The 27,627-nt window shown below is 35.7% G+C and overlaps 1 protein-coding gene across 9 annotated transcripts in view; it reads left to right on the top strand.

Moving 5' to 3' along the window:
• LOC121312721 (protein disulfide-isomerase TMX3-like) overlaps positions 1-27,123 on the top strand; it is a 42,520-nt gene extending 15,397 nt beyond the window's left edge. The window contains exons 10-17 of one of the 9 annotated variants that reach the window (XM_041244423.1): positions 2,153-2,251; positions 3,171-3,228; positions 3,503-3,556; positions 4,208-4,264; positions 7,218-7,347; positions 8,336-8,404; positions 23,548-23,623; positions 26,813-27,122. In XM_041244423.1, coding sequence (XP_041100357.1) covers positions 2,153-2,251; positions 3,171-3,228; positions 3,503-3,556; positions 4,208-4,264; positions 7,218-7,347; positions 8,336-8,404; positions 23,548-23,577 — 497 coding nt within the window. In that variant the 3' untranslated portion in view covers positions 23,578-23,623; positions 26,813-27,122. Of the gene's footprint in view, positions 1-2,152; positions 2,252-3,170; positions 3,229-3,502; positions 3,557-4,161; positions 4,265-7,217; positions 7,348-8,335; positions 8,405-8,650; positions 11,671-23,547; positions 23,624-26,812 lie in introns of those variants that run through there. The other 8 variants (XM_041244424.1, XM_041244422.1, XM_041244426.1 and 5 more) reach the window with 8 other exon arrangements.
• Positions 27,124-27,627: the final 504 nt, after the last annotated feature.

Genomic DNA, 27,627 nt, shown 5'->3' with positions numbered 1-27,627 from the left:
TATCATTATATTGTGTGGCCACATGTCCTGTTTTCAACACAGCATTTTTCCTTACGGTATTAGAATTGTAGTGATTCAAAATTATTTAGTTTTGTTAAAGTTCTGTTGCCAGCTTTGGAATGTAAACATCAATCTCTCTTTTCTGCTTTCACCTGAAGAAGAGACCTCCCAAGGTCTTGAAAGCTTCTGATTTAACCTCTTTTTCGGGAGATAAGCACAGAATTGCATAATATTAAGAATAAACTGTTACATATTCAGTATATTGTAATATTACTGAGTATTATATTGTATAAGGGAATACAATCCTAAAACATTAGAAATTAAATATCATTTAAACAAATAAGTATCCTAGATATCTGGCAAACAAGTTCCCCTCTGTAGGCTACAGTGATTATTGAGAACTTTTGTGTGGGATAGTGGTGGACCCACCTCCTGCCTTTAACATTCCTCGACAGATGGGTAACGATGTAGTGACCACAAAGTACTTAAATAAAATTGTTTGACGTTGGTGTTAGTTTCTAAACTTAGTTTCACAGAACGCCCCAAAACGCCACTACAATTTGAAATGTACAAGTATAAAAAGATTTTACTTTTTAAACACTTCGATGCTAGGACACTTTCAGATTACGTTTTTTACCTTCCCAAATATATAATTATGTTGTAACGTGTCACTACAAGTACAAGAGTGTGATTTAAATCCCTACCTGCCTAACGTTAATAATAATAATAATAATAATAATAATAATAATAATAATAATAATAATAATAATAATAATTGTTAGTTGCACAAACAATATGTAGTAATACTAAGTGTATTTTAAATAGTTATGAAAAATAGAGAACCATTATGCACAAGGCAAGCAATATACTCTATTTACTGTGTATTTACTATTTACTACAAATATCCACGCTATTAAAGACAAAAATATACCGGTATGTGTTGGCTTTTATTGTTTGATAGCATTGCATTCAGTTTAAAATCCTGTTTAGCAATGTTTTTGTGTTTTGGTTTTTTTTTTTTTTAAATCAAGACAAACTTATTTTAGTAGTAAAAAGCAGAATTATGTACCTTTTGGTTGGTCTTGAAACCTGTTTTTTGGGTCTACCACTATGCAGCTTCATCTGTTGGCAGTCTTTGAGAACAGACGCTTACATTTCCTTACACCCTCTTAGTAAATAATTCTAATACCCGTAGATTACAAAGGTGTGTGGTGAAGGACTTATAATATACAAAACTTGAACAAATACAGAGTGTGAATTGTGTACTATGCAAACAGGATAATGTTTTTAAGAGTGCTTGACATGTACAGTAGCTTCTGTATTCTGTGAGGGTTTGTTATTTCAAAACTAAAATATAAATTAAGTTTTTAATTGCTTCCTGAGACAGCAAGTCTGGTTTCCAAGGAGATCCTGGAGGAAATGACTGCATGAAAAACTAAGTTTAAATACAAAAGTTAAAAAACAAATGCCTGTATTCGCAGTTTTAGTTTTAACATTTTAAATAAACATGTTGCTTTTCAACCAGTGAACAAATAGAATTGTTAAAATCATAACTATTCTTTTAGCGCAGGAAAAGGTTTGTCATGCAGGAGGAAATTTGTAAGGTCGTTAAGGAACGACATAAGTAACAACAGACCATGGAACCTGGGAACGCCATAACTCGCTGAAAGTATATCCAATCTTCTATCTTGTGTTTCTGTTGGAACTGTAAGGCACGGGAATTTAATTCACTGTTGTGGAAACGGTAATGAGAACGTTTTAAACCTAATGGATTATGACAAGCAGGATTAAATGCCCTTTGTAAGTAAATTAGTGTTCATAATTTTATTCCTAGATTGGTATTTTTAAATACAGTATGATTTCAGAAAGTTACAGGAATGTAGCATTGGTGCTAAAACTTGGTATATAAAACACAAGGATTATTAAGATTTAAAGGGTTAATGTGGACTGCCTTTTCAGATAAGGGCAACTTTTGCTATTGGTCTGTTGTTATTAACATCGATACACAAACCAGTCTTAAACAAAGGCATGATCAGAGTGCAGAAACATTATTTTTCTTTCATTCCTATGAGAACGTATTTAAAGATTTTTACAATCTTTTTTTTATATATTTTTTTTATTATTAAATACTTGCAAACCATTTATTTTTCAGAATATGAAGATGGTGATTTGTCTTCCTGGATAAATAAAGAGAGATTTCAAGGATATCTACACATTGATGGATTTACTTTGTATGAACTTGAAGATATAGGTAATTTATATATGGAATACACAATCCAATAATAAAAAAAAAAAAAAAAAAAAAAAATTGTGTGCAGTAAGAATTAGCATTCTAGTACACTGTATACAGTAGCATGGTTTTCTGGTAGAGATACACATTTGGTTGCACACAAATTGAAACTAGAACGTGATTAGGATTTACACTTATGTTGAATGCAAGTATCCTGTTTAATTATCCAAGTTTATGTATTAAATACATGTTAAGCAAAACTCTGCCACTTTATTTAGTTTAACCAGTGGTATGTTTACAATGAGTTTGCATGTTATCAGTAGCTGGTACGGGAAGGCCTGTGGTTTCAATTTCTCGGAATTCAATGTTCATTTACATGATGATTCACAGTTTAACATTTATTCACAAAGTTACTGTCCTCACTTGTATAAATCAAAGGACAAAAAAGCCTGACAGAAATTGAAAAAGGGCCGTGTACATGAAGCCCAGTTAGTGTTTTAAAAAAATCTGTGTGAATGATGTACTTTTGATGGTTTGTTTATTTTCCTCAACAATTTGTATTGAATTTAGTCCTTGTGTTTTTTACTATAAAAGTGCATACTGTTTTCTAATAGACATATACCTGATGTTTATATGTTTGCGTTATTTATTTATTTATAACTATAAAAGAAAGTTACATTTATGTAAGGTGACATTCAATTATTGTAAACCCTATAATGTTCTATGCTGCCTCTAGGTGGCACACCTTGTCTATAATGCAATTGTTATTGTAACTCATAAGCTGAATGTGCCAAATGCAGTGAAAATAATATAGGAACTCTTTTTTTTATTTTTTTATTATGTAATTTAAAATAGGTTAGAATAGACTTTTTTTTAAAGTTGTAGTGTACATGTTTTTTTAAGTAATTATTTTAATTATTGTTGCTCTCTCCATTTACAGGAAAATTGGTGGGAATTGCAGTCATTGATGATAAAAATCCATCTGAGGAGAGCATTAGGTAAATTAAGTACTGTATGATTATATATATATATTTTTTTTTTTTAGTGCATGTTCTTTTTATTTTGGTAACTGATTAGCTCTATATTGCAGTGGTCTGGGATGTATGCAACAAGAACCACATGGAAGACAATATTTTAAAGGAGATGAGCCCTTTTAAGTATAGTGTATATAAAAGCCAGTGTTCTAAAATATCTAGGCTGTAGTAACACAAGTTTAAATTTGGAAGACTTGTTTCTATTAAATGACAGTGTTTTTTTTTTTTTTCTTTGCAGATTGAAATCACTAATTCAAACAGTAGCTAAGGACTACAGGGAGCACTTCAACAGGTAAGAGGAACTGCTCATAAGACATACCTTGTAAGCACATTTTGCATTTGCACAGTAAAATACATCTGCTTGACTTGGTAGTATTTGATTTACTGGCAGTGTGGTTTCGGAGTTGGGTTAGTACAGACAGATTGTTTTTTCAGTGCATTTATATCATGTGGGTTACTGCAGCAAACCAGATGAGCTAGTTGGCAAGGGTTCAGAACATAACCTGATTTTTATTTATTTATTTATTTTTCCCCAAAAATGTTCCATACACATCTCAACTATTTTTGTGCATATATGTTTTGCTTGAAGCAGCCACTGGAGCTCAGAAATATGTGCTTGTTGTCAGACAGCTGTTTCTGCAAGCGGTCTCCACTTTCTTAATGTCATTTAATTCCAACCTCAATTAAAACCATTACAATGAGATGTGTTCTTGAATTGTTCAATTGTCCTTGAATGTTAATCCAGTGTGCACTACAGTACATTGTCACTTCTTGCTGCTTGTTCTACTTGTTTGATTTTATCAAAGTGGTTCATGGGATTGACTTTCTGATAATTTAGTTGGATTTTGTATTGGTTTAAGAATTTAGTTTTTTTTTTTGCAATTGTTGCCGTTTCAGACTAAAAACATACAGATACTGTAAGCAGATTTCCTGTTATTTCCAGGAACTTCCAGTTTGGCCATATGGATGGGAATGATTATATCAACAGCGTAATTATGGAGTAAGTACTGTAAAAGAAATATATAAATGTTCAGTTTATGAAAAAAGAAAAATAAGTCTGACCTTTTTCTTACTATTTTGGTAGTACTTTGAGGTTGTGTGTGTTTCCATGTACCTTTGTTTTAGCCAGAAAAATTCTCCTTCCCAATGCAAATACCTAATTAATATTAAAATGGTGTGAGAGGGTATATTTAAATGTGGCATTTTGGCCTTTTGCTACTTACTGATACCGTACAGCTTTCTTAAACTTGGTTTCCACAAAGTTTTTAGATTGTGTTAAAACAGAAAGTGCCCCCTGCCTCATGTGGCCACCAAAAAAAATGCAATAAAAAGTGTGGTGGGGAAAAAAGACATAGCGTTACACCTTTTATTATTATTATTACACGTGCATAGGAACATAATAAAACTATTTGATAACTTTTTTACACAACACACATGTGCACACATGTATTATATATAGATATATATATATATATATATATATATATTATATATATATATATATATTATATATATATCTATATATAATATTACTGTGTACAAAAGAATGTCTTGGGATCGTTCTGAAATTCTGATCTACAAACTGAGCTAAAATACTGGCACTTTAGGTTAGACATAAAACAATCTAGTCCATTTTTAGTACAGTACATTTTGTAAATACTTGACAATATGCACATGCTCTGTTCGCCCACCCTTCTACTACGACTAGTACGACTACTACTACTAATAATAAAAAAAAAAATCTGAATCTAAGTTCTGCAGGGACAGTGCGAGGCTCTTGCCGGTAGAATTTGGTTCTATATATTTCATGGAGGAAAGTGTTCAGTGTATATAAATATCAAGAAACAATATAATATTTCATGAATTACCTTTTGTCAGGTATGGTTTTTTCCTTATTATTGATAATAATTTAATATCTGTTTATAAGTATTTATTTTGAGAAAACAATCAAGAGTAGTGTCCACTATTATAAAGACCCTGAGAATAAATGTTTATTATGTCATTGCGATCACTCGGGTGGAACAGTGTCTTGTAATGGTCCTGGTGGAGCATCGCACTGAAAAATGCTTGGTCCTTAAAGGGTAAAGAGATTTTACTTCCACTGTATGTGGATACGCCTGGTGGTGTCAATAACCCACAGCCATAATAAAGCCACTGGCAAAGAATTCCCAGATATGCTAATTTAATGCATAAGGGTACAAATGTGACTTTTTGGCACGGTCATTGTAGTACATTTCATGGGTGAAGTGTGGCAAACAAAACAAGAATTTACAGAAAGTTCACCAAATAATGTAGTTTTAACTACATCAACATACACAACAAATGTACACCAAAAATGTAATATAAAGACTATTGCTTTTGACCACTGACAAGTTTAAATGTTACTTTAGAGTACAAAACTTCATACCTCATACAGACATAATTTCTGGTCGGAGTTGACAGTCTCTGATCCTGTGCGAAAAATCAAAAGTTCTTCATCTACAATCTTGCGACTTGCGTCTTTTTTGGAAAGGCATACAGCCTTAACAGAGCGTCAAACCTTTCACCTGCCGTTCTAATATACCCAAAATATCTCTCACTGTCATACACCAGCATCTCTCAAAATAATGTTTTAAATTCTTCTTTTTGCGTCCTATGTTGGTTGCGAATGGATGTACCAGCAGCATTGCTTTAGATTTTTTTTTTAATCATCTTGTATTGAGGTACAAACTCAGAACATCAACAGTACTTCAATGTAAATGTATCCAATTTCATGAATGCAGTCTGTGTTTAAAATGTGAACAGCTGTGACAACTTTGCGCAGTAAAAAGGGCTGCGACCCGATGTGTCCTTTTTATAGCAAATAGTGAAGCTGCACAGCTTTTAGCTGTCTGCGTGTGATGCATTCTGAAACAAACATGTTGTAAAGAAAAACATCATTATTTCAATGCACGTTTTAAGGTTTTTATCAACAAAAAAAAAAAAAAAATACATTGACTCAAGATTGTGAAACCCACCTTGTTACACCTGAACTGGAATGACCGCAAAGATTTTTTGTGTTTTTGTGAAAAATAGAATCTTTGGTACTATCAGCTATGTTTATTTTTGAATGCTCATCTGTGTGATTTGTGTTGTGAATAAGGTTGGTTTAGAAGAGAAAAACTCCCCACCCATCAATCTCTACATCAATCTAAGTAAATACCTGGAAAAGCCCTCTAATATTATGCAAAGCCACATGTCCAGTGTAACCTGGTGATTTTAACTACTATCTTTAAACAGACATTCGCACTTGTGTTTTGGGAGGTTTATTTTCTCCTTAAAGGTGTAGACCTAGTGTTTAAAAACCAATGTCCCTACTCTAGTAACTTTAAGTAACTTTGTCATGGCTATTGGTATCATTTAAAGTTTAACTTTTTATTTAGCTGTTGGAAGATACATTTATTTAGTTGGTTTTCATAAAAGTACGCGTTAGGGATGGGCAGGTAGAAAATGTGCACAATATGATAACAGTAAACAAAAATATAGTGGTTACCTTAATGTTATGGTATACAATTCATCATGCAGTAATTCGCTAAAGTTGACATATTTGATGCATGCTAGGTCATGTAAGAGTCAGTGATATGTGGTGAGCAGGTGTTTCACCAGCACTGCTTTTAGACTAAAATACAAAAGGAAACTTCACTAAAACCATATGGGATGTATTTTCTAAACAATCTTTGATTCCATGTTAAAGCAACGTACAATTTAGTGAGAAATTTGCAATGCTTTACCCAATTTTTCATTCAGAAAATTGAGATCGGAGACCACATGTTGCCATGCCAACACAGCTGACATCTTGAAGTGGGATTTGCATCTGTTGCAAATGAAATGAGTTGGCAGTACATATTATTCCTTCATTAAGATGTTAATAAGAAATGTCTATCGTGTGTGTGCGTAATATATATCATTTTAAAAACCTTTTATTTCATTTTCAGTGAAGTGACTATGCCAACAATCATTGTGCTCAATACATCCAACCAGCAGTACTTCTTTCCAAGTCAGCCTATTGAACACATTGAGGACTTAGTTCTGTTTCTAAACGAAGTTCTAGATGGCACAGCAGAGGTAGGCTTACATCTAGCTCCATGATCAAATTTTTTAAATCATGCCATATTTTGTTGTATTTAAATAATAGCATATTTGATCTTGGCTTTCTAGCGTGAATTTTATGAAGCCCAGTACACAGTAGTATAGTCCTTTTTTTTAAATTTTATTTTTTTACTTTTTTTTTTTAAATTTAGTAGTCTCCCAATTTAGAATATGCAATTATTTTTAGGCTAAGCTCACCGCTACCACCCCCACTCTGACTCTGGGGGAGGCGAAGACGAACATACGCTGTCCTTCGATGCGTGTGGCGTCAGCCGACCGCTTCCTTTCACACTGCAGCCTCACCATGCAGCCACTTCAGAGCTACACCGTCAGAGGACAACACAGCTCTGGGCAGCTTACGGGCAAGCCCGCAGGTGCTCAGCCAGACCACAGGGGTCGCTGGTGCGTGGTGAGCCAAGGACACCCTTGCAGACCTAAGCCCCGAAGTGATTTATTTTTTCTTTGAACAGTAACTTTATATATATTTACGTGTAAGGGCTTTATCCTCCAATCATTCCCCAATGCAAAGAAAATGTGTTGGTAAGAGCTTTTTTTATTGTTATTTCTCCTTTGTTTGATAGAGCAGCTATTTCAGTCAATGTATGTGCACACAATTTGAAACCGTATTAAGAGGAGTGCCAGTGAGTTGTAAGACTGATACATTTGTTTGCTATTAAGTGGCTTGTGATAAAAACCAAAGTGATATTATTAAGAGCTTGATTCCATTGACTCGTATTATATTCTGCCCGGGACATTTCAATGTGGCGATAATATGCAGGGCATGACATTAACAGCAGTTCCATTTAGCATGTTTCACTGTATGCATTTTTTTTTTTTTTAACCGATTAGGCAAGACAAGGTGCAGATTTATTGTATTTTGTTGTCGTTTTTTTAAAGCTATTTTTCATTTGTGAGTTGTGTAAATGTCGTTTTGTAATTATATATTCTATTGTTTTTTTGTCAGGCACAAGGAGGTGATGGCATTCTTCAGCGCATCAAAAGAGTTGTTTATGATGCAAAGTCCACAGTAGTTGTAAGTAGAAACTAAAACACATTAAATGTCTTTCATGATTGTTATCTGTAGTAAATCCATGCACAGTAATAAAGTAGAGGGTTTCATTTTGAGTACAAGACAGTGTTTTTTTTTAATTCCTTGATGTTGGTTTGTCTTTGCTGCAAGGTAATTGTACAAGAAGTAACATTCACAATATATTTGCTGCGTTTTCATCGTTTGTGAACCGCCCAAATATTTACATGTCAATATAAATCCCCCCCCCAGTCTGTCTTCAAGAGCTCTCCTCTTCTTGGATGCTTTCTCTTTGGTCTGCCTCTGGGTGTCATCAGCATCATGTGCTATGGAATCTGTACAGCCAACTCAGATGATGGCTCGGAGGAAGCAGAGCTCTTCAAGAGGGAAGGCCAAGATCAAGAACTGACAGACGAGGGAAGTGAGGAGGAACTCGAGGATGGCAATGACGAACAGCAGCCAGAGAGTGGAGCTGAGCACAGTGATGAGAAGCATGAAGAAAAAACCTCAACAGAGAAGAAAACTGATTAACCCCCCCCAGGATTTTCTTTTTAAATTGAAAGGCTATTTTATTTATATATTCAATAAAATCAGGATTCAGTAAAGGCCGACAAAGATTGGTCCAGTAGCTTTGTCAGTGTGTATTTACTTGTCTGTTACAGAAACAGTAAAGTTAATGTTTAAAAAAGAAATATAAATAATACAATTGCGGAAACAAATGCATGAACCATAATGCAGCTATCAATGGTGCAGCTTCAAATAAAATAGATTTTTTTTTTTTTTTTTTTTTGGCTGTCAGATTATTAGTCAGTAACTGACCATTCTGTCATTCTCTGTAACACTTGAACTTTAAGCCCCGGATGCAAATTTGAACACTCAAGTTCTATACTGTTGAATTAGGAATGTTATTCTGAAACTTGGAGACAGGTGCATTATATCCCATTGTAACTATCTTCACCTTGCCTTCAAATGTCCTTTTAGTATTTTGATGTCGGATATATTAACCTTTGTCCTCCAACATCCTGCGCTTTCAGGGCTCTGAGAAAGAACACTAGTGATGTTGTTCATTTTAAATACTGTACACATTGCATTTAAATGCACCTTCCATCTTTCCCTGAAGGGTTGCCAGGAGGATCTACAATAATATCTGTAAAATGTAAGGTGAATACTAATGTTTTCAGCAGGGTCTATATTAACACAGTGAGGATGAGTATGTATTTATGTGAACCCATTAGGCACTGTAGTCCACAACGAGATTTTAAAAGGGCATTGGCTGCAGTTAGACTAAACACTATGGTTAAAAACAGCAAATAGTACTGTGCATTTAATTTTGTCATAAAATATGCAGCGTAACAATTTGAATAGATTTACATTTCAGAAGAAAAGTAAAGTGAAAGAAACTGATGGGTGGGGAGGATTCATAGTTTGTTATTAAGCCACAAAATAAGCATCTACTTTTGGACCAAAGCAAAGTTTTGCTGGATTAAATAGTAAATGTGTAGAGCAACATTAAACTGGGGTGAAGTACATTTAATTTTTTTTTTTTTTTTTTAAAGTCACAAGTTTACATGGCTTTTGCAGTTTTCATTTTGAATGTTAATGTTGCTTTTAACAAGTATTGATATGTCTGTGAATAGCTTCAACATCGAGGCATCAAAGCTGTAATTGGAAGTACATTTCTTTTAACTGCATAGTGCTGCTGAGACCCAGAAAAACCTGCTGGCCTGTTGCAGGGGCTGTAATACTATGTTCCATGCCTGGTTTAAACTTGTATTTTATTAACAACAATGTTTTTTCAGCCACTTGCTGAGGCTTGTTTTTTGCATCAATACAGGCAAAGATATTCATTATAAATAATGTAGATCTATTTTTATATGCCTTTCTTCTGGAATTGCAAGAATAAGAAAACAAATTTTGGTCAGACTGCTTTTGATGCTTTTATGTTTTTAAAGCATTATTTGAAATGCTTGATGTTGTTATTATTGACCTTGGTGGCACATCCTAATGCATGCTATGGCTAGTCACATTTCTTGACTAAAAAAAAAATAATAATATGAAGCAGCTAAAATGTTTTTCATTTTTTTCAGTTGAACTCACTGTACCTAGAATTATTACAAGTAATTAACAGCCAGTTTATAAATGGATGTTGAGTTGCCACTGCCAGCATATTTATTTGTGATTGTTCTTTGGTACTATAAAACAGAGGATTCTGAATCTTGGGGCATTTTTTATTTTTTATTTATTTATTTATTATATATTTTTTATTAGAGTCTTTGATCTGGGCAGTAAGCATTTTAGTAGATTGCACTGATAATTGGACATAAAGCATGAAAAGAAAAGGCAAACAGCTCTTTTGAATCTGAGTTGAAAGTGGATCCAAGTTTTTTGGGTTTAAATCCCATTAAACTGCACACCAAATATTTAGATGACTTTATAACTTTTACTGCAGTAACATTTGTAATATTTCCGTATAAGAAGGAGCATTTGACGAGAGGAATGATTTAAAGAATATACTGTACGATGTTTTGCATTAGTATTTATGGTTGCTATTTAAGTTTGGTGCAGAAAACTTTTTTTTTTTTTTTTTTTATATAAATATTTAAGCATGATGCTAACAGGAACAGTACATTATGAGGGAACCTTTACTAACACATTGAAGCAGCTACACACAAGCACATATGGTACCATGGCAGGGATAACTTAATAATGACTGCATACTTAGGTTTGGGACGCACATTGTACACATCCTTATCCACCTCCCATACTGTTCTCGCTTGCCTGTTTGAAAGTCCAGCCCTGATCTCGTCTTTGGGTTTAATGTCTGCTTGACTGTCACTGTATTAGCCGCACAATCTTTCAAGAAGTCCATCAACCTTGTTTATCACTTCAACCCTTTTCCCCAGTAAGTGTTCTTAATATATGAATAATTTTATATTAAATGATTTCTTTTTAGTAATGTGTCTTTGGTACTGTTGTTTTGATAACTAAGCAGGCATCCGTTTACTCCTCTGGGGAAAGCATGTTGATTTTTAATATTTTTCTAATTGTGGAAAATTTCGAGTTTAAATTTGACAGTTTGTCTTTAATATAGTAAAAGTAATTATGTATATGGCAGTTACATGATATTATGAAATGAGGGTTTGGGCAGTCTTAACATCTTGAAGCTTTTAAAGCTAGCAAATTTCAAGTCGACAAAGTAATTCAGTCCAAAATTTAACCTTAAAACTATTTTTTTTTTTTTTTTTTAATTCCTTCATACATATAGGTAATTCACTTTTTTTTTCTTGTTTAGATCCAACTAAACTCGCAATTGCAAACACCATAAAAAATAATAAAATTGTATTTATGTTTACTAGAAAGATGTCATGGAAAACAGGATATTAAAGTACTGAGTCAGGTCCAGCCTGTTTTGTCCGATTCTTTATATAATTAGGGATGCACCGAATCCAAGTTTTTAGGATTTGGCTGAATAACTAATCCATCTCAAAAGATTCGCCGGATACCGAATCCTACACAATTATCAAGGAAACCGTAGAATGAAAAATAACTAGCTATCATTTAGCTACTGACAAAGGATCTATAGTTTGTGCGCTTCCCTTGTCAGTAGCTAAATATAATTAACAGTATTTTTTATTACTGAATGGAAATATATCCCGCAATAAGATTTTTTTTTTTTTTTAATTTGAAACTAACACAATTTAACCAAATTCTTGTCCTAATCAAATTTTGTTTAATCTGGAGTTTCAATCTGTGTCACCCACCTCATTTGAGAGCTTTAGGACAAAATTACCACTAGTGACCCGAATCTCCCTGAGTATATGTATGTGTGTATATACACACACACATATACATACATACAGTGCCGAGAAAGTTTGTGAACCCCAATGATAATTATGGAAATTCCATAGTTTTACCTCGACAGCCTTCGTCTTTTCTTTAAATATCCAGTAGGGTTTATATTAACCAATTCCATGTCTTTTGAAACAAAATGATCTATGAATTAGACAAACAATGAGTAATTAAGATTCAGGGTATGTGAAAAAGTAAATGAACCCCTGGTTTTATCAGCTCAAGTAAGGGGATGATTAGAATCAGGTGTTTAAATAATTCGGCAGATCTTCAGGGTTGTGTTTGGGAGGCCCCATCCTATATAAAGATAATAAACTGAGTTTGGTCTTCACCATACAGGTGTGTGGAACCATGTCATCTAGAAAATGTTACAAAACAATTTCAAAGAACTTGGGGCTCCATCAATCCACTGTCAGACAGTCTACAAATGGAGAAAGTTCAAGACCACAGTCACTCTACCCAGGAGTGGTTGTGCTACCAAAATCTCTCCAAGAACAAACTGTAAAATGATCAAGGAAGTCACAAAGAACCCCAGAGTAACATCTAAGGATCTAATGTGATTGTTCATGACTCGACTGTCAGAAAAAGACTGAACAAGAATCCAAGAAGCCAAAGAGCACATGGATAATCCACAAGACTTCTGGAACAATGGTCTCTGGGCAGACGAGTCAAAGTTAAAACTTTTTGGCCTCAATGAGAAATGTTGTTTGGTGGAAACCAAACACTGCATTCGAACAGAAGTACCTCATCCCAACCGTCAAACGTGGTGGGAGTGTGATGGTTTGGGGCTGCTTTGCTGCCTTAGGCCCTGGATGGCTTGCCATCATTGACACAACCATGAATTCTGTATTGTATCAGAAGATTCTAGAGGAGAATGTCAGGCCATGTGTCCATGAGCTCAAGTTGAACCGAAAGTGGGTCACCCCATCGGAATGTTGTGAAAGGATCTGAAGAGAGCTGTACATGCAAAGGAAGCCCTCAAATGTCAGAGTTGAAGCAGTTCTGTAAGGAGGAATGGGCCAAAATTCCTCAAAACCGATGAAAGACTTCCCAACATTACAGAAAATGCTTAGTTGAAGTCATTGCTGCTCAACGGGGTGCCACCAGTTACTGAATCTAAAGGTTCACATACTTTTTTCACACATGGATATTGAATGTTGAATTATTTTTTTGGATAAGTAAATGTTGAAAAAGTATCATGTTTTTGTGTAATTTGTTTAATCAGGTTATCTTTATCTATTATTAGAACTTAGTTTATGATCTAATAACATTTTAGGTTTGAAATATGTGAAAATCCTAAGGGTTTCACAAACTATTATATAGTTATATACTATAACTTTTCTCTGCACTGTGTGTATATATGTATATAGTGTGTATGTGTGTAATTATATATATATATAACTAACCAAATTGAAAATTCTAAATTGATGTTCCAGTGCACTCAATAGATCACAGAGTAGTCAACACTTGCATCGCAGTGTATCCACCTCGCCCTCGTCTTTTAATTTTCTTGAAAGTTTGAAACCATGATTTTTATGTATTCAGGCATGGATTTGCGTTTTTGCCCCATTTGCTCATTTTGTGGGGGTGTGTTTTAATCCAACAACTAATTCGACAAGCAACATCTGCATTCACATTGTTTGATTTGCTGAACTGCTCTATGTGTCCAGTTTGCATGCTGCGTTTCTCAAAAATAAGAAACCCCAAAAAATTATTGAGTAAAAAATACTGGACAGTATTGAACTGAAATCCTTTGTAATTTATATAAGCTTATTCGGTAAAAAATAAATAAATAAATAAATAAATTAAAAAAAACAAAATTCGGAACACTACAAATAGGCTATGAAATAGTTCCAAACTATTTTAATACACCTAAGTTCTCAATGGTTCAACTTGTATTTACATTATAATGTAAATTTGTATTTATTGAAACATATTGTTTAACAACATCTTGAATGTTGGAAAATTACAAAAAATATTTCTCTGCACTCATTTCTCAAGAACATGTTTCACAGTTTGTGTGTGTGTGTGTGTGTATATATATAAAATATACACACACACACATACACAAATTTTACAGGTATTACTGCATAACATGAAAAGTGTGATGTATTGCATGTGCTGTTGCATTCAGCAGCTGCGTGACATGTTTAGGGTGTGCACCCACAGTAATTTAGGGAGTTTGAGAACTTGACACAATTCAACAAATGCCCTTTTTCACTGAATGCTTGTTATTAAATACAAAAGTTACATTCAATACCTGATTAATTTATGTTGTTTAAAGAAGAACCACACACACTGGAGGGATATAATAAAATATATGTGTGTCTGGGCAGAGATGTAGGATTCTGATTCGTTTCACCAAATCCTGAGTATGCGACCGAATCCGAACCCTGCTCAAAAAGTAGATATTCGGGTCGAATCCTGGATTCTTATATCTATATATATATATATATATATATCCTATATATATATATATATATAATTTTGTAGCGTGAACGGGGGAAGGCAGCAGCAGGGCAGGTAGGTGACTTAATCACATACAAAGACGTAAGTCTGATATACACTCCTTGCAAAGGATCCGGCTCTTTTGTACAGTGGTATCCACACTATGCTTCAGTGCTAGAGATCCTGGGTTCGCGCCTGCTCTCCACCTGTGTGTGGATTGCCTCACCCTGTATGATGCGCCTGCCTGCGTTAACCTATTTTGCTACAATATATAGTACCTTTTCATAGTGGACCACCATCACAAAGTGCTTTACAGAGGTAGGCTGTGAACTGTGCATTATATGCAGAGTCACTTACAATAGGACTTAGATATAACATCTCATCTGCAGGATGGAGCACAAGGAGGTTAAGTGACTTACTCAGGGTCACATTGCGAGTCAGTCGGTGCCAGAGGTGGGATTTAAACCGGTGACCTTCTGGTTAAAAGCCCTGGATTTTAACCACTGGAACCCCCACTGCCTCCTATGGGGTTATTTCATTGGAAAACACAATCTACATTCTCATTCATGGTCTTCAAAAACATTTTCCTGCACAAATAAAGCAACCTGTCCATTTACAGCTACTTTGTTATTGCCTAGTAACACAGTTTTGATCATAGCAGAAATTCTTTGGTCCCTATTTTGAAGCATTTTTTTCATAATTTTTTTTTTTTTTTTTTTTTTTTTTTTTAACAATTCAGGAAAAAAAAAAAAAAAAAAAAAAAAAAAAAAAACTTGTTGCATTGTTGAATTTCTCACAGCAAGTCGCTTTTACCTTTACACTTGGTTCAAAATAGGGACCCATTGGAGGTTGTAATGGGAGACATCAGTGAGACCTAGTAAGATCAATGAGTAATCTCGCTCTTTTTTTTGTTGTTTTTTTGGCTTGCTTCTATTGGATTACCTTTCATACCTTTTGAAAGTTAATTCTTTTATAACGTCATACAGACTTCTATGAACACTACAAAAACTGGTCTACATTTATACTATACCTTTCAAATACATTAACATTACAAAGCCACAGCAGCATTTGGCATAATTAGTGCTGGGCACTGCTGGCAACTCCTGTCCATTGCCCAATGGGGTTCATAGACTCCCATTGCTACTTAGTGACTGCAGCTAACAATAATACTAAACTTCCTTCTGCACTTCCATTCATTGTGTCCACTTTTGAAAGAAACAAACACTTTACAACATTTTTATTATTTTAAAAAATATCATCTGGTACTACACTTGGTTAATGAAATCTCTGTTTGCAAAACATGATTCCAGTTATTGTTGTACTTGTTTGGTCTTTTCTCCTGGAGTGAGAAATTGTCCCATCTTCTCTTAATGACTGCAAATGTCTCAGAAAGTGCAATGTAACAGATATCTGGGAATGCGGCATATACATGGAAAACTTGGTTTCAGTAGAACAAGATATACAGTATTAAACAGAAAAGACATGCTTGCTAAATCATGTGTTTCTTTGAAAACCACACATTCTCCAGGGTAGGCCCAAGCTGTTTCCCATTTTTGTGTAAAGTTGTTCAATAAGATTGACTGCAGATGATGTTGCCGTCAATTCAACACCATGCAAACATGTGACTTTACTTATGTGCCTGTCTCAATTATTGCTAAAATTGAAAACATGCAGATCTTACAGATAATAATTCAGAAGTAAAATATAGACATACAGCAGCTACATTAAAAACAAATGTTAGATTTATGCAACTTTATGGTGATAAAAGAGATGAATTGAGTTTGAAATTCAAATGAGAACAGCCTAATAATAATTGCATATATTAAAAAAAAAAAAAAAAAAAGAGCAGCATTTTCTTATTGTTATTTAGGCATTAATGCCTGGTGCAATGGTCATTTCCTGGTACATATTGTTTTGACCATGGTGACTGTTGGGTGCCATGATCCAAAACTAGGGTCAATTATCTGAAAGGATGTGGCCGCCACAGATACAGTTATGGCCAAAAGCATCACCCTATATAGTGAACAAATTTTGCTCCATAAAGTCAAATGAAATCTGCAGAATAATGTTACATTGACATATTGAATTACATATCATGTTGTAGTTTTCCATATACTTGGTCATAGCTGTACAGCAGGGGTCGGTAAGCGGTGGCCCCTCTGAGTTTCTTTATCAATGTATTACATTTTTAAAAAAAACACAAATTAGATCTGCCGCCTCGGCACTTGCACAGCCAGTTTCTGTGCTGTTGTGCAGAGTGATTTTCTCACACAGCAGGCAGTCTATCAATGGTTGCTAGGCAACAGTTCCAAGGCAGGCAGCCAACGTCACGTAGAAGTACCTAATCAATGCTTATGCAGTTACCATATGTGAAGTGCTGAGACAGCGGAGCGACAGAGGTTAAGTTGGCCAAATTGAATAAATTGTTTGTTTTAATTTGTTAAGATTGAAATAGTTATTTATCTTTACTGTTGCACAGATTAGTGTGAAGCACTGTTTGAATTCTGTGTGGTTTTACATTGTGAATTCTTTGGGGTTTAACATTGTTGACTGAAAAGACAATAGCAGCGGAACAGCGGTAATGTCTTTGTTCAAAGATTTCCATTTTTTTAAAAATAAATACAGTATAATTGTACTCCATGCTTTTGCCAGTTTGTTTCTGTAAGTTTGTTGGTGTTGTGCAGGTATTACAACCTGATAATTCTGTTAAATATTGTTCAGTTTTGTTGCTGGCGGCCCAAATGCGTTTTGTGGGCCGCCATAGCAGCCCCTGGTTCCACTCAGGTGGTCGACCCCTGCTGTACAGTATCAATACTAAGAGGGAAGTTGATAAGAAACATACATTGCATTGCAAAGACATTTCTTCACTCCTGTTCACCACTCTTTCCAGGACCAGCATTGTGTTTCTGTATTGCTACTTAAAAACAAAAACAAAAACAAAAAAACTGTAGAGCCTGAAATTAATTAATCTACAGTGCTGTGCATACCTGACAAGATATTGGCTTATTATTTGCTTGCTAATTTCAAATGTTCACAAAACCATATTCATCTGTGTGTTTCCAATTGCACACAGATGTTATATTTATGAGTTTGAATTAACCAATTGACATGCATTTTTTAAAATAATTATGCAATGCAGCTTAAAAAATAATTACACAGTTTAACAGTCAATCTTGCTGCGACATGAGGGCAGGTGTAATCTAAATTCTATGCGGCACCTCAGCTAAATTGGGATAAATGTTGGTATTTAAATAAAATATGCTGCCTACCTGCTTGGATTATAGGATTGTACAATCTGCATTAGGTAGCTTGATCCTTTTTTAAAAACAGCTTCGGAGTTGCTCTAATACAGCATGTTTGAAGATTCAGGTTTAAAAAAAAACAATAACACAACATATAAGTAAGCAATAAGACCAGACATGGTGGGTAATATTGGGCATTATCGACCGCCCAAGGGTGCAATGAGGCCCAACATTGCAGAGGAAAGACCTTATGGCCCCTGGAAGTTCTAGTATTTCCCAATACCGCCCACCCTGGACGGTCTTATTCCGCTTAGAAAATTAGCAACTGTTACGAAAAAAAACCCCAAACGTTATCAAGTTTTGTGGTTTAAAATTTGATGAGTAGGTAGCTCAAGGATATCTGTCCAGGTGAAAAGGCACTTAAATTGGTATTTTTAATTCCTGGTTATCTATTAAAAGTTAATGTACGCCCTGTCAAGGGTACTAGCCAATGAGATCCCAGGAAATAAAAAAGCCAATTTTCTAAGTGAATATAAAATGGGCATTACATAATACCAAAGCACACCGAACACAACTATACAAGTGTAAAAGGCACAAACCTATATAGATGTTTGTACTTTTAAAAATTAAACCCTGTCTCTCTTTTTATTTTAAGATTTCAACAAAATCCCTATTGAAATTAATGGTGTGATACCATCTAGAATCCGGAACTTCTCTATTATGGAATTTTAAGTCTGCTCTGTCTAAAACAATGCAAATCTAACTGTGCCATCCAGCCTGAAGTCTTAACTTTATAATCAAGTATATTGTGTAAATGCGCACATGACCTGTGGGTATGGTGCATCTGAAATGATTGCTTACATAATGAAGAGTACATTTAAAAATGAAAATCATTGAATTACAGGTTATATCTGGCGAGTACTCTATGTACTGTAATACAACATGTTTAAATGATTTGTCATACATACAGTGTCTATAGAAAGTCTACACCCTCTTTCAAAATGTTCACCTTTTGTTGCCTTATAGCCTGGAATTAAAATGCATTAAAATAGTTTTTTTTTTCATTTATTTACACATCCTACCCCACAACTTCCAAGTGAAAAAAAATATTCTAGAAATTTGTAGAAAATTAATTAAAAGTAAAAACTGAAATAGCTTGGTTTGCCACCCCCCTTGTAATAGCAATCCTAAATTAGCTCAGGTGTAACCAATCGCCTTCAAAATCACACACCAAGTTAAGTGACCTCCACCTGTGTTAAATTGTTGTGATTCACATGATTTCAGGACAAATTCAGCAGTTCCTGTAGGTTCTCTCTGCTGGGTAGTGCACTTCAAAGCAAAGACTCAAACATGAACATGAAGGTGCTTTCAAAATAACTCCGGGACAAAGTTGTTGAAAGACATAGGGGATGGATATAAAAAATATCAAAAGGCCTTGAATATCCCTTGGAGCATGGTCAAGATGATTATTAAGAAGTGGAAGGTGTATGGCACCACCAAGAACCTGCTTAGATCAGGCCGTCCATCTAAACTGGATGACCGAGCAAGGAGACTTATTAGAGAGGCCACCAAGAGGCTAATGGTAGCTTTGCAACAGCTACAGGCTTTTATGGCCAAGACTGGTCAAAGTGTGCAATGCACAATAATATCCCAAGCACTCCACAAATCTGGCCTTTATGGTAGGGTGACAAGAAGGAAGCCATTACTCAAGAAAGTCCACCTTGAATCCTGTTTGAAGTATGCAAAAAAAAACCACTCAGGAGATTCTGTAGCTAGGTGGCAAAAAGTTTTGTGGTCAGACAAAACTAAAATGTAACTTTTTGGCCTAAATGCAAAGCATTATGTTTGGTGCAAACCCAACACAGCGCATCGCCCAAAGAACACCATTCCTATTGTGAAGCATGGTGGTGGCAGCATCATGTTTTGGGGATGTTTCTCATCATCAGGGACTGGGGCACTTGTCAGTATAGCAGGGAAAATGAATGGAGCAAAATACAGAGAAGTCCTTGACTGCCCTTTGCAGGAAAGCTGAAACTGGGACAGAAGTTCACCTTTCAGTATGACAATGACCCAAAGCACACAGCTAGAGCTACACTGGAGTGGCTAAGGAACAAAAAGGTAAATGTCCTTAAGTGGCCCAGACAGAGCCCCGACCTTAATCCAATCGAAAATTTGTGGCATGACTTGAAGATTGCTGTCCATCAACACTTCCCAAGGAACTTGACAGAGCTTGAACAGTTTTGTAAATAAGAATGGTCAAATATTGCCAAATCTAGGTGTGCAAAGTTGGTAGAGGCCTATCCCAACAGACTCACAGCTGTAATTGCTGCCAAAGGTGCATCCACCAAGTATTAACTCAAGGGGCGGAGACTTATCCAATTAGGATCTTTCAGTTTTGCATCTTTAATATACAATTTTTTTCTCAATAACAATTTTTTTCCACTTAACATAGTGGAGAGGGGTGTGTAGATAAGTGGAAAAAAAATCCTCATTTAAATGTATGAAACTCTGTGGCACTGACAACAAAATGTGAAAAAAAGTTCAAGAGGGTGTAGACTTTCTATAGGCACTGTACATTTAGGTATCATGTTACATTTTACAGCAGCTACCTCTATAGGGCACACTGTTCTGGTCCCATGTAATGACGGGTTAGACAGGTTTTACTGTATACTGTTGGATGCCACACATTCTTTTCTGCTCGCAGCCCCCCCCTCGCCCCCCCCCCCCCCCCCCCCCCCCCCCCTTAATTTAGGTCAACCTCCACTCAAAACTAGTAACATGGTAGATTTGCAGGCACAGACTAAGACTATTCATTGATGTTTAATACACTGTATTGTAAATCCAAATACATTGTCTAGGAGTTGAATTTGAGATACCTTGCAGATTTCACTGGCACTGCTCTACAGAAAGATATGATTCATCTGAGCTGTGAATATAAAAAAAAAAAAAAAAAAAATCTTCCTGGCAACAATAATCAAGACAGGAAATGACAGTGGCAGCTTGACTAACAGATGCATTACTATCCTAAACTGACATTCTGGCAAATCTTAGTGAATTTTCTCCAATACTTCTTTGAATGGGAAACCAGAATTGGCAGAATATCTAACAAGAACAGAATGTACTCTCTGTATTGAACACCCTGTAGAGCAGTCATTAATAGTGTCAGGTGCTGCAGCACTGTATGTATTCCTGCAACACTTTCATCCAATATAATCACAATTATTAAATATCTGCATGATAAATAAGTTGCATTTGTTTGTGAACTTCCAGCTTGTCAGTCTGTTTCAACAGCGGTTCAAAGTATGCCTTTCTTCTTTTGCTTGACAAAGTCAACATCTGCAACATATTTCTTAACAGCTCCCCTTTGTACTAGAAGAGATAACTGGAAATGTTAGATTACAATTACATCTATGTACTGAGCCAAATAATGATTCATCAAGACTGGCTTTATATACAGTACATACTGTACCATATCAAGCTGAGGTCCTCTGACTCTGACCTGCTTGTTATCCCCAAGCAAAATTGCACCACCCTTGGAGAATGCTCATTTAGCTTTATGGCTCTGACTCTTTGCAACTCTCTCCCAGCTTTGGTGTGTGATGTTCCCACCGTCACTTGCTTTAAATCAGCTCTCAGGACCCACTTGTTCTCTTTTGCTTTCCATGCTCTTTAAGCCTGATATCTGTTATTAGCTGTTGTGTTGTTGTTACTTTTTTTTTCTCTCACATCCACAGTGTTTTAGAATTCTTTTTACATCCTAGCCTTATATTTAATGTATAATGTATTGTTTTTCACTGTGTTTCATGTATTATGCATTTGTTTATGAACGGGTTTGGTAAAAATTTGAAATGCCTGCACTCTCCCTCATATTACTTTATTTGGCATGTACTGCTGACATTTGTAATATAAAAGTTGAATCTATGATAGACAAGACATCTGTTCTGACAGACAAGGATAATAACAGGTTCTCGGAAGACCTTAGAAACATTGCTTTTCTGGAGATATCAGTCTCTTCAGAGACATGCATTTGGATTCTTGGACTCAGACAAGTACTTTTTATGGTTCTTGGATGTCCAAATAATCTCTGTGTCAGTAATAGTTAAAACATTGGTTACCTGAGGCTTTTTCAGTGATCTAAGAGAGGACTGTAATTGTGACAATGAAGTACTTGTTTGAAGATATTTTGCCTTTTTTGTGTTAACCAATAATTATCTTAGATTGGGACTTATTTCATAGACCCAGAGGATGAAAGACACATTCTCTCCAAAGCCACAATGTGTAGAATTCACAAAAAATATTTAAAGTTACAAAAGAAAAACAGTTGGCTTCCATAGATGTTAAAGATCAAAGCTTTGTTTTTAGACTATTAGCCTTCAGAATGTTTCAATAACAAATAAATAGCAGAAATCAGCTTTCATTTCTTTCCAGCAACAGTTTTCTTCTCAAATGTAAATCCATTTAAAAATACAGGTACAGAAAATCAATACTGACACGGAACACTGATCTGAACTTAGACACTTATTTTACACCTCATAATAGTAGGTGGATGTGTGTTCCTGAGGCTCTATCTTCCATTATCTATCAGACTGACCTGCAGTTTTCATGAAATCGCCCTGAAATTGATCTCTTCATGCTGTGCATGCATGTTCAGTGTGTACTATTTTCAGATTAACCAGCAAGGAGATGGGTAGGCCATCTAACCCTTATAAACATATAGACATTATAAATAAGATATGTCATGAAAAACAATGACATGGGTGATGTACAGTGGAAGGATAATAAACTCCCCCCAAAGGCTCAGTTGTTATCTTTGTGTCTGCGTTTGACATAAATATTGTTTGGTTTTTCATGAAATGTTTTACCAGGTTTCTTTCTGGTTTTGAATGGCACATCTTGTGAATAAAAGTTAAATATAAAAATGAACAAATAAAGCATGGTATCTTTGCTGGAGGGTTGCTTACATTATAAAAAACACCATTTTCTGAATTTCTCCTATTTAATAAGAAGACACTTCTAAATAGTCTGATGTTAAGATCAATGCTCTCACTGCTTTGAAAATCTTTGTATGTCTTATCTTTCCTTATTTTTACCAGAGACCATTCACTATTGATTCGCTACTTTTTTTTAATCATGGACATCATTAAATTGTATGCCACAGTCATACATATATGCCTTAAGCAATGCATTTATTTAAAGTCTAATATATATATATATATATATATATATATATATATATATATATATATATATATATATATATATATATATATATACTTGAGATATCTGTATAGCAGAATAGAGATCAAGAAGGCTTACATTTGTATTGCATGACATACTGCAGGTAGCATCTAGAATCAGTTGTGAAGGTCTAGGTAGTAATATTAAAATAAGATAGAGTGAAATATTCAGGTATGAAAGGGTGTTTTATACAGGGATTACTTTAAAATAAATAAATACGTACATATCCCTATCAATAGTACAATGCCATCGGTACATGTTGCTGTTAGTTACAGTAATATCGCAGAATTTTCCAGTTTAATTAACAGTGTGCTTTGAAAGCAAAACTGTCAATCCACATGGGACAAGTTATTTATTTATTTATTTATTTAGAAACCAAGACAGAATGAAGCATTTTACTGACCCTCTCCTTCTGAACCAGCATGGGATTGCAAATTATCTTCTCCAGGTATTTATTGCACATGCTATACTCACTAAATGCTGGGATAAATACCATGTGATCACTTCCTCCTAAAAGTAATACAGTAAACACAAAGAGATGGTTTCACATACCCTGATTAACACCAGTATTGGATTAGCATTCAGTACCGATCTTATGAGAAATATGCCTCACATTTGCCCCATAAGGCCATTACAGTAGCACTTGTATTCTCTTTAAAAGGTGTAACTATAAGAGAAATTTTCCACACTTTCTTTACAGTGTGAAAGAATAGATACTATAAAAAAAGGGGGACGGGGGGGGGGGGGGGGGGGGGGGTGCGACAACACACTATATTTTATTCAATGTTTAACTCCCTTAGGTTTGTAGGAGAATAAGCAGATCAAATGTTGTTGATCCAATTTTATTTTCTGCATAACTTGGGTTGAAATCAAAGGAAAATGACATTGCTTAACCCAGGGAGGGTGGGTCTCAATTGTACTGACTTGAAGCAACCTCTGGATTAAAGCCATTAGCTGGCTGAGGTTAAAAAGGCAGCCTGATAAAGCTAGTATTTCTTTTTCTCAAAACCCTTAGTATATGAATTTCTTGTCTGTTTTCTGTTCTTGGCAGAGTGGCTTTTCACCCAGTCCAAGAAAGAAGAGATCAAATAAGCCTTTTTGTTTTTATATCTACCCTTTCTTTTCCAGTATTGCTGGACATTGATCATATAGTTAAATTATTCATATGCTTACCTCCCTCGTTACAGTGATTTAAAACTAATAAATGAAATACAATATATTGAAAATACCTCTTGACTAGGACAACAGGAGCATCTGGGAGATTAATATGCATACTCATGGGTATAAGGAGGCTGTATGTCTGTTCATCCATCCAACTGTCTTTTTATACGGCACTTTATACAATGGCTTGTCATAATCATAATCAATGAGTAAATTAATGCTGTGTGGTTTGTTCATAGTGGAAGCCCAGCCATACAAGTTATAGCCAACTAAAAAGTAACCTACTCAAGACCAGGCTGAAAGCCTTTAGCTCTTTTTCTTGCCCTACTGTTAATACATCAGGTTATAGCTAATCATAAAGAAAACAATTGTGTAATATATGTTTTGTTATTGGCCAATAACTCAGGGAACTACAATACTTTTTGCCCTGTGTGTATTTAGGTCACCAGGGAAACATGACATCTGATGTCACACATTTTAGTTTACATACGGGTCCAGAGACAGCTGGGAGCACAGCACAAGCATAAACACATGGCCCCGATTGATGAGAATAGTTTAATCCAAATCAGCGCCAAGGCTGCTCAAATCAGAGCTGTAATTGTAAACACACTGTCACACTGACATTCTTACATCTATAGACGCACTTACCCAATTATGATAAAACTTGTCTCTGCCTGTATGTCACACTTAGTTTTTACAAATAGCTATAGAAGCACTTATTCTATGTTGATGAAATCTAAACTTGACATACAATCTCTTGGGTGTAGCACAGGTAGTATGTCTATGTGTCTGTATGTCAAAGTTATTTTTTTACTTATGCATACAGTGTGCATATACCAGCAGGTCATGGTAGTTTATTTGTTGGTTGTTATTGATATCTCGAGTTTGGAACATGCTTCATTAAGGTTGTGTCAGGTGACAGGCAAGGGATAGTTTTGGTGTCCCTACAGGGTTACTCAGAACCAAGATCAGAAAAAAACAAGGATGAAAAAACAAAGCTGTTAATCTACAGGGGGAGTGTAGTAGGAGCCCATGCGAACAACTGTGCATGATGATGCACCACCTGGGCACTAGGTCCAGAACAGGGAGGTCTGGGCATTCCGGCAGGGTGTCTGGAAGTATGGCACCGGATTGGATCACAGGGGTGGCGGTGGAGGCAACAAATGCTGCTCCACCGCAAACGATTCTTGCTCTGGAGGCGGCAACTCTTGCTGTGGTGCAGGCCACAGCACTCTTTCCAGCAGTAGCTCTTGCTCCAACACCTCCGGTTCTGGCAACCTCCACTCTTGTCTCCATACCCGGTTGGACTCTGTGCTGCTGTGGCCTGATTAATTGCTTTGATCATTTCTTTTTTGTCCATTTTTATTTCTGCTTTTTTTCCACTGCCACCATATGCAAAAGATTGCACTTGTTTAAATTAAACTAAACAACTTAAATTTAACAGAATTAAAAGAAAAATCTAAACAAAAATTCCCACATAGATTACTAAACTAAACTTTGGGTGAATTCTCCTACACTATCATACTGGACAGTTAAGCTGCTTGCCAGTCACAAAATACCTTTACAGGTTACAACACACACACACACACACAAACAAACAAAAAGGTTTGCACACTGCCTTTTTTCTATTAAACCACACAGGTCTCTCCTCACTGATAGCCTCTTGTCTTCACAAAGACTGCCCACAACAAACATTTTTCCTTGTTTAAATACCTGCCTGCTAATCACAGGCAGGAGACACTAACTAAATCATGAAACAATTAAACAGACAATCAATTAAATTAAATAAAAAAGCTAATTACACCTGTGCAAACACAGCCACACACATGTATCTGACAGGGACAGAAATTAACCCTATCCCTGCCAACCACCAACCATGTATGTGTGTGTGTGTGTATATATATATATATATAGATTGTAGCGTAACAACAGGGAAGCCTAATAAATCAGAGTCTGTATCATCTGATATAAAACTCCCGAACTCCAAGTCTTTGTCATCTGAACCTTCATTGCTGATGATGCAAACAATTGTCTGAATCATTAATGCACAGAGCAGCTACTTCCAGACAGTATTTTCTATTCACGTGACCCACGATATTTCCCCTCAGGCATTATTTGCGCATGGTTATTACAGAACTGAAATTAATCATTCAAACTAGGGTGTTGACTCTGCAGAATCCGGTGGTTTAATCAAAGTCCAGCAATTCTCCAGTGCTAAACAGTTGAGTATTTTATTGTCACCTGTAGGAGTACACCAGCAGTGCCACAATATATTTGAAAAAAATTGTTAGTGTTTCAGTTCATTTTAAGGTTCTTTCAATTGGATGTTGGAAAAACCCTGTGGTTTCTTTCAGCACCTAAAAAATAACATTTTGTTTTCTGAGATTGTATTCTTTTTACCTTAAAATACAATGGTTACTGTGGTTGTCAAGGTTATGCTTATTTGCATTATTAAGCGTTAGAATATGTTTTCAAGGGAATGACCTGAAAGAAGCTACACTCCTATGAGACGAGGCCTCTAACAGCAGTCCCATATCAACCCAGGCCAGTGATGCAGAGCAAAGGAGGAGGAGGAAAGAAACTTCACAGCAGAAGGATGGAGGCAAGTTGAAGCTTTTACACGACTGAGATGAACCGGTGGAGATGGCAAACCTTTAGGAATATAATACTTGTTTTCTGTGTCAAGGTGGCTCATAATATTTTCTGTGTGGGGCTCAAGCACTAGGACAAACTGTAATGAGTTTTCCTGTCTGGTGTCAGCTTTACTTTGTATAAAATTATAGGCACATACCAAGTTGATTCTGGTATTATTCCATTCTGAAAGGCATGAATAGACTTTTTAAATTTAATAGTCACCAGTTATTTTTAATTTTTTCTCCCAATTTAGAATGTCCAATTATTTTTAGGCTCAGCTCACCGCTACCACCCCTGCGCTGACTTGGAAGTGGTGAAGCCGAACACATGCTGTCTTCCGATGTGTGTGCCTTCAGCCGCCCGCTTCTTTACACATTGCAGGCTCCCCATGCAGCCACCTCAGAGCTACAGCTTCGGAGGACAACGCAGCTCTGGGAGGCTTACAAGCAAGCCCGCAGGCACCCGGCCAGACCGCAGGGGACAGTGGTGCGCGGTGAGCCGAGGACATCCCGCCCGACCTAAAGCCCCCCCCTCCCGGGGTGGTGGTCGGCCAATTCTGCACCGCCCCCTGGGAGCTCCTGCCCACGGTCGGCAATGGAATAGCCCATAAATAGACTTTTAATACATATGACTTTGCAGTTCCATGTGAAATATAAG

The sequence above is a fragment of the Polyodon spathula genome, chromosome 3 (assembly GCF_017654505.1).
Source record: "Polyodon spathula isolate WHYD16114869_AA chromosome 3, ASM1765450v1, whole genome shotgun sequence".
Lineage (NCBI taxonomy): Eukaryota > Metazoa > Chordata > Actinopteri > Acipenseriformes > Polyodontidae > Polyodon > Polyodon spathula.
This window is presented reverse-complemented; position numbering and strand designations above follow the sequence as displayed.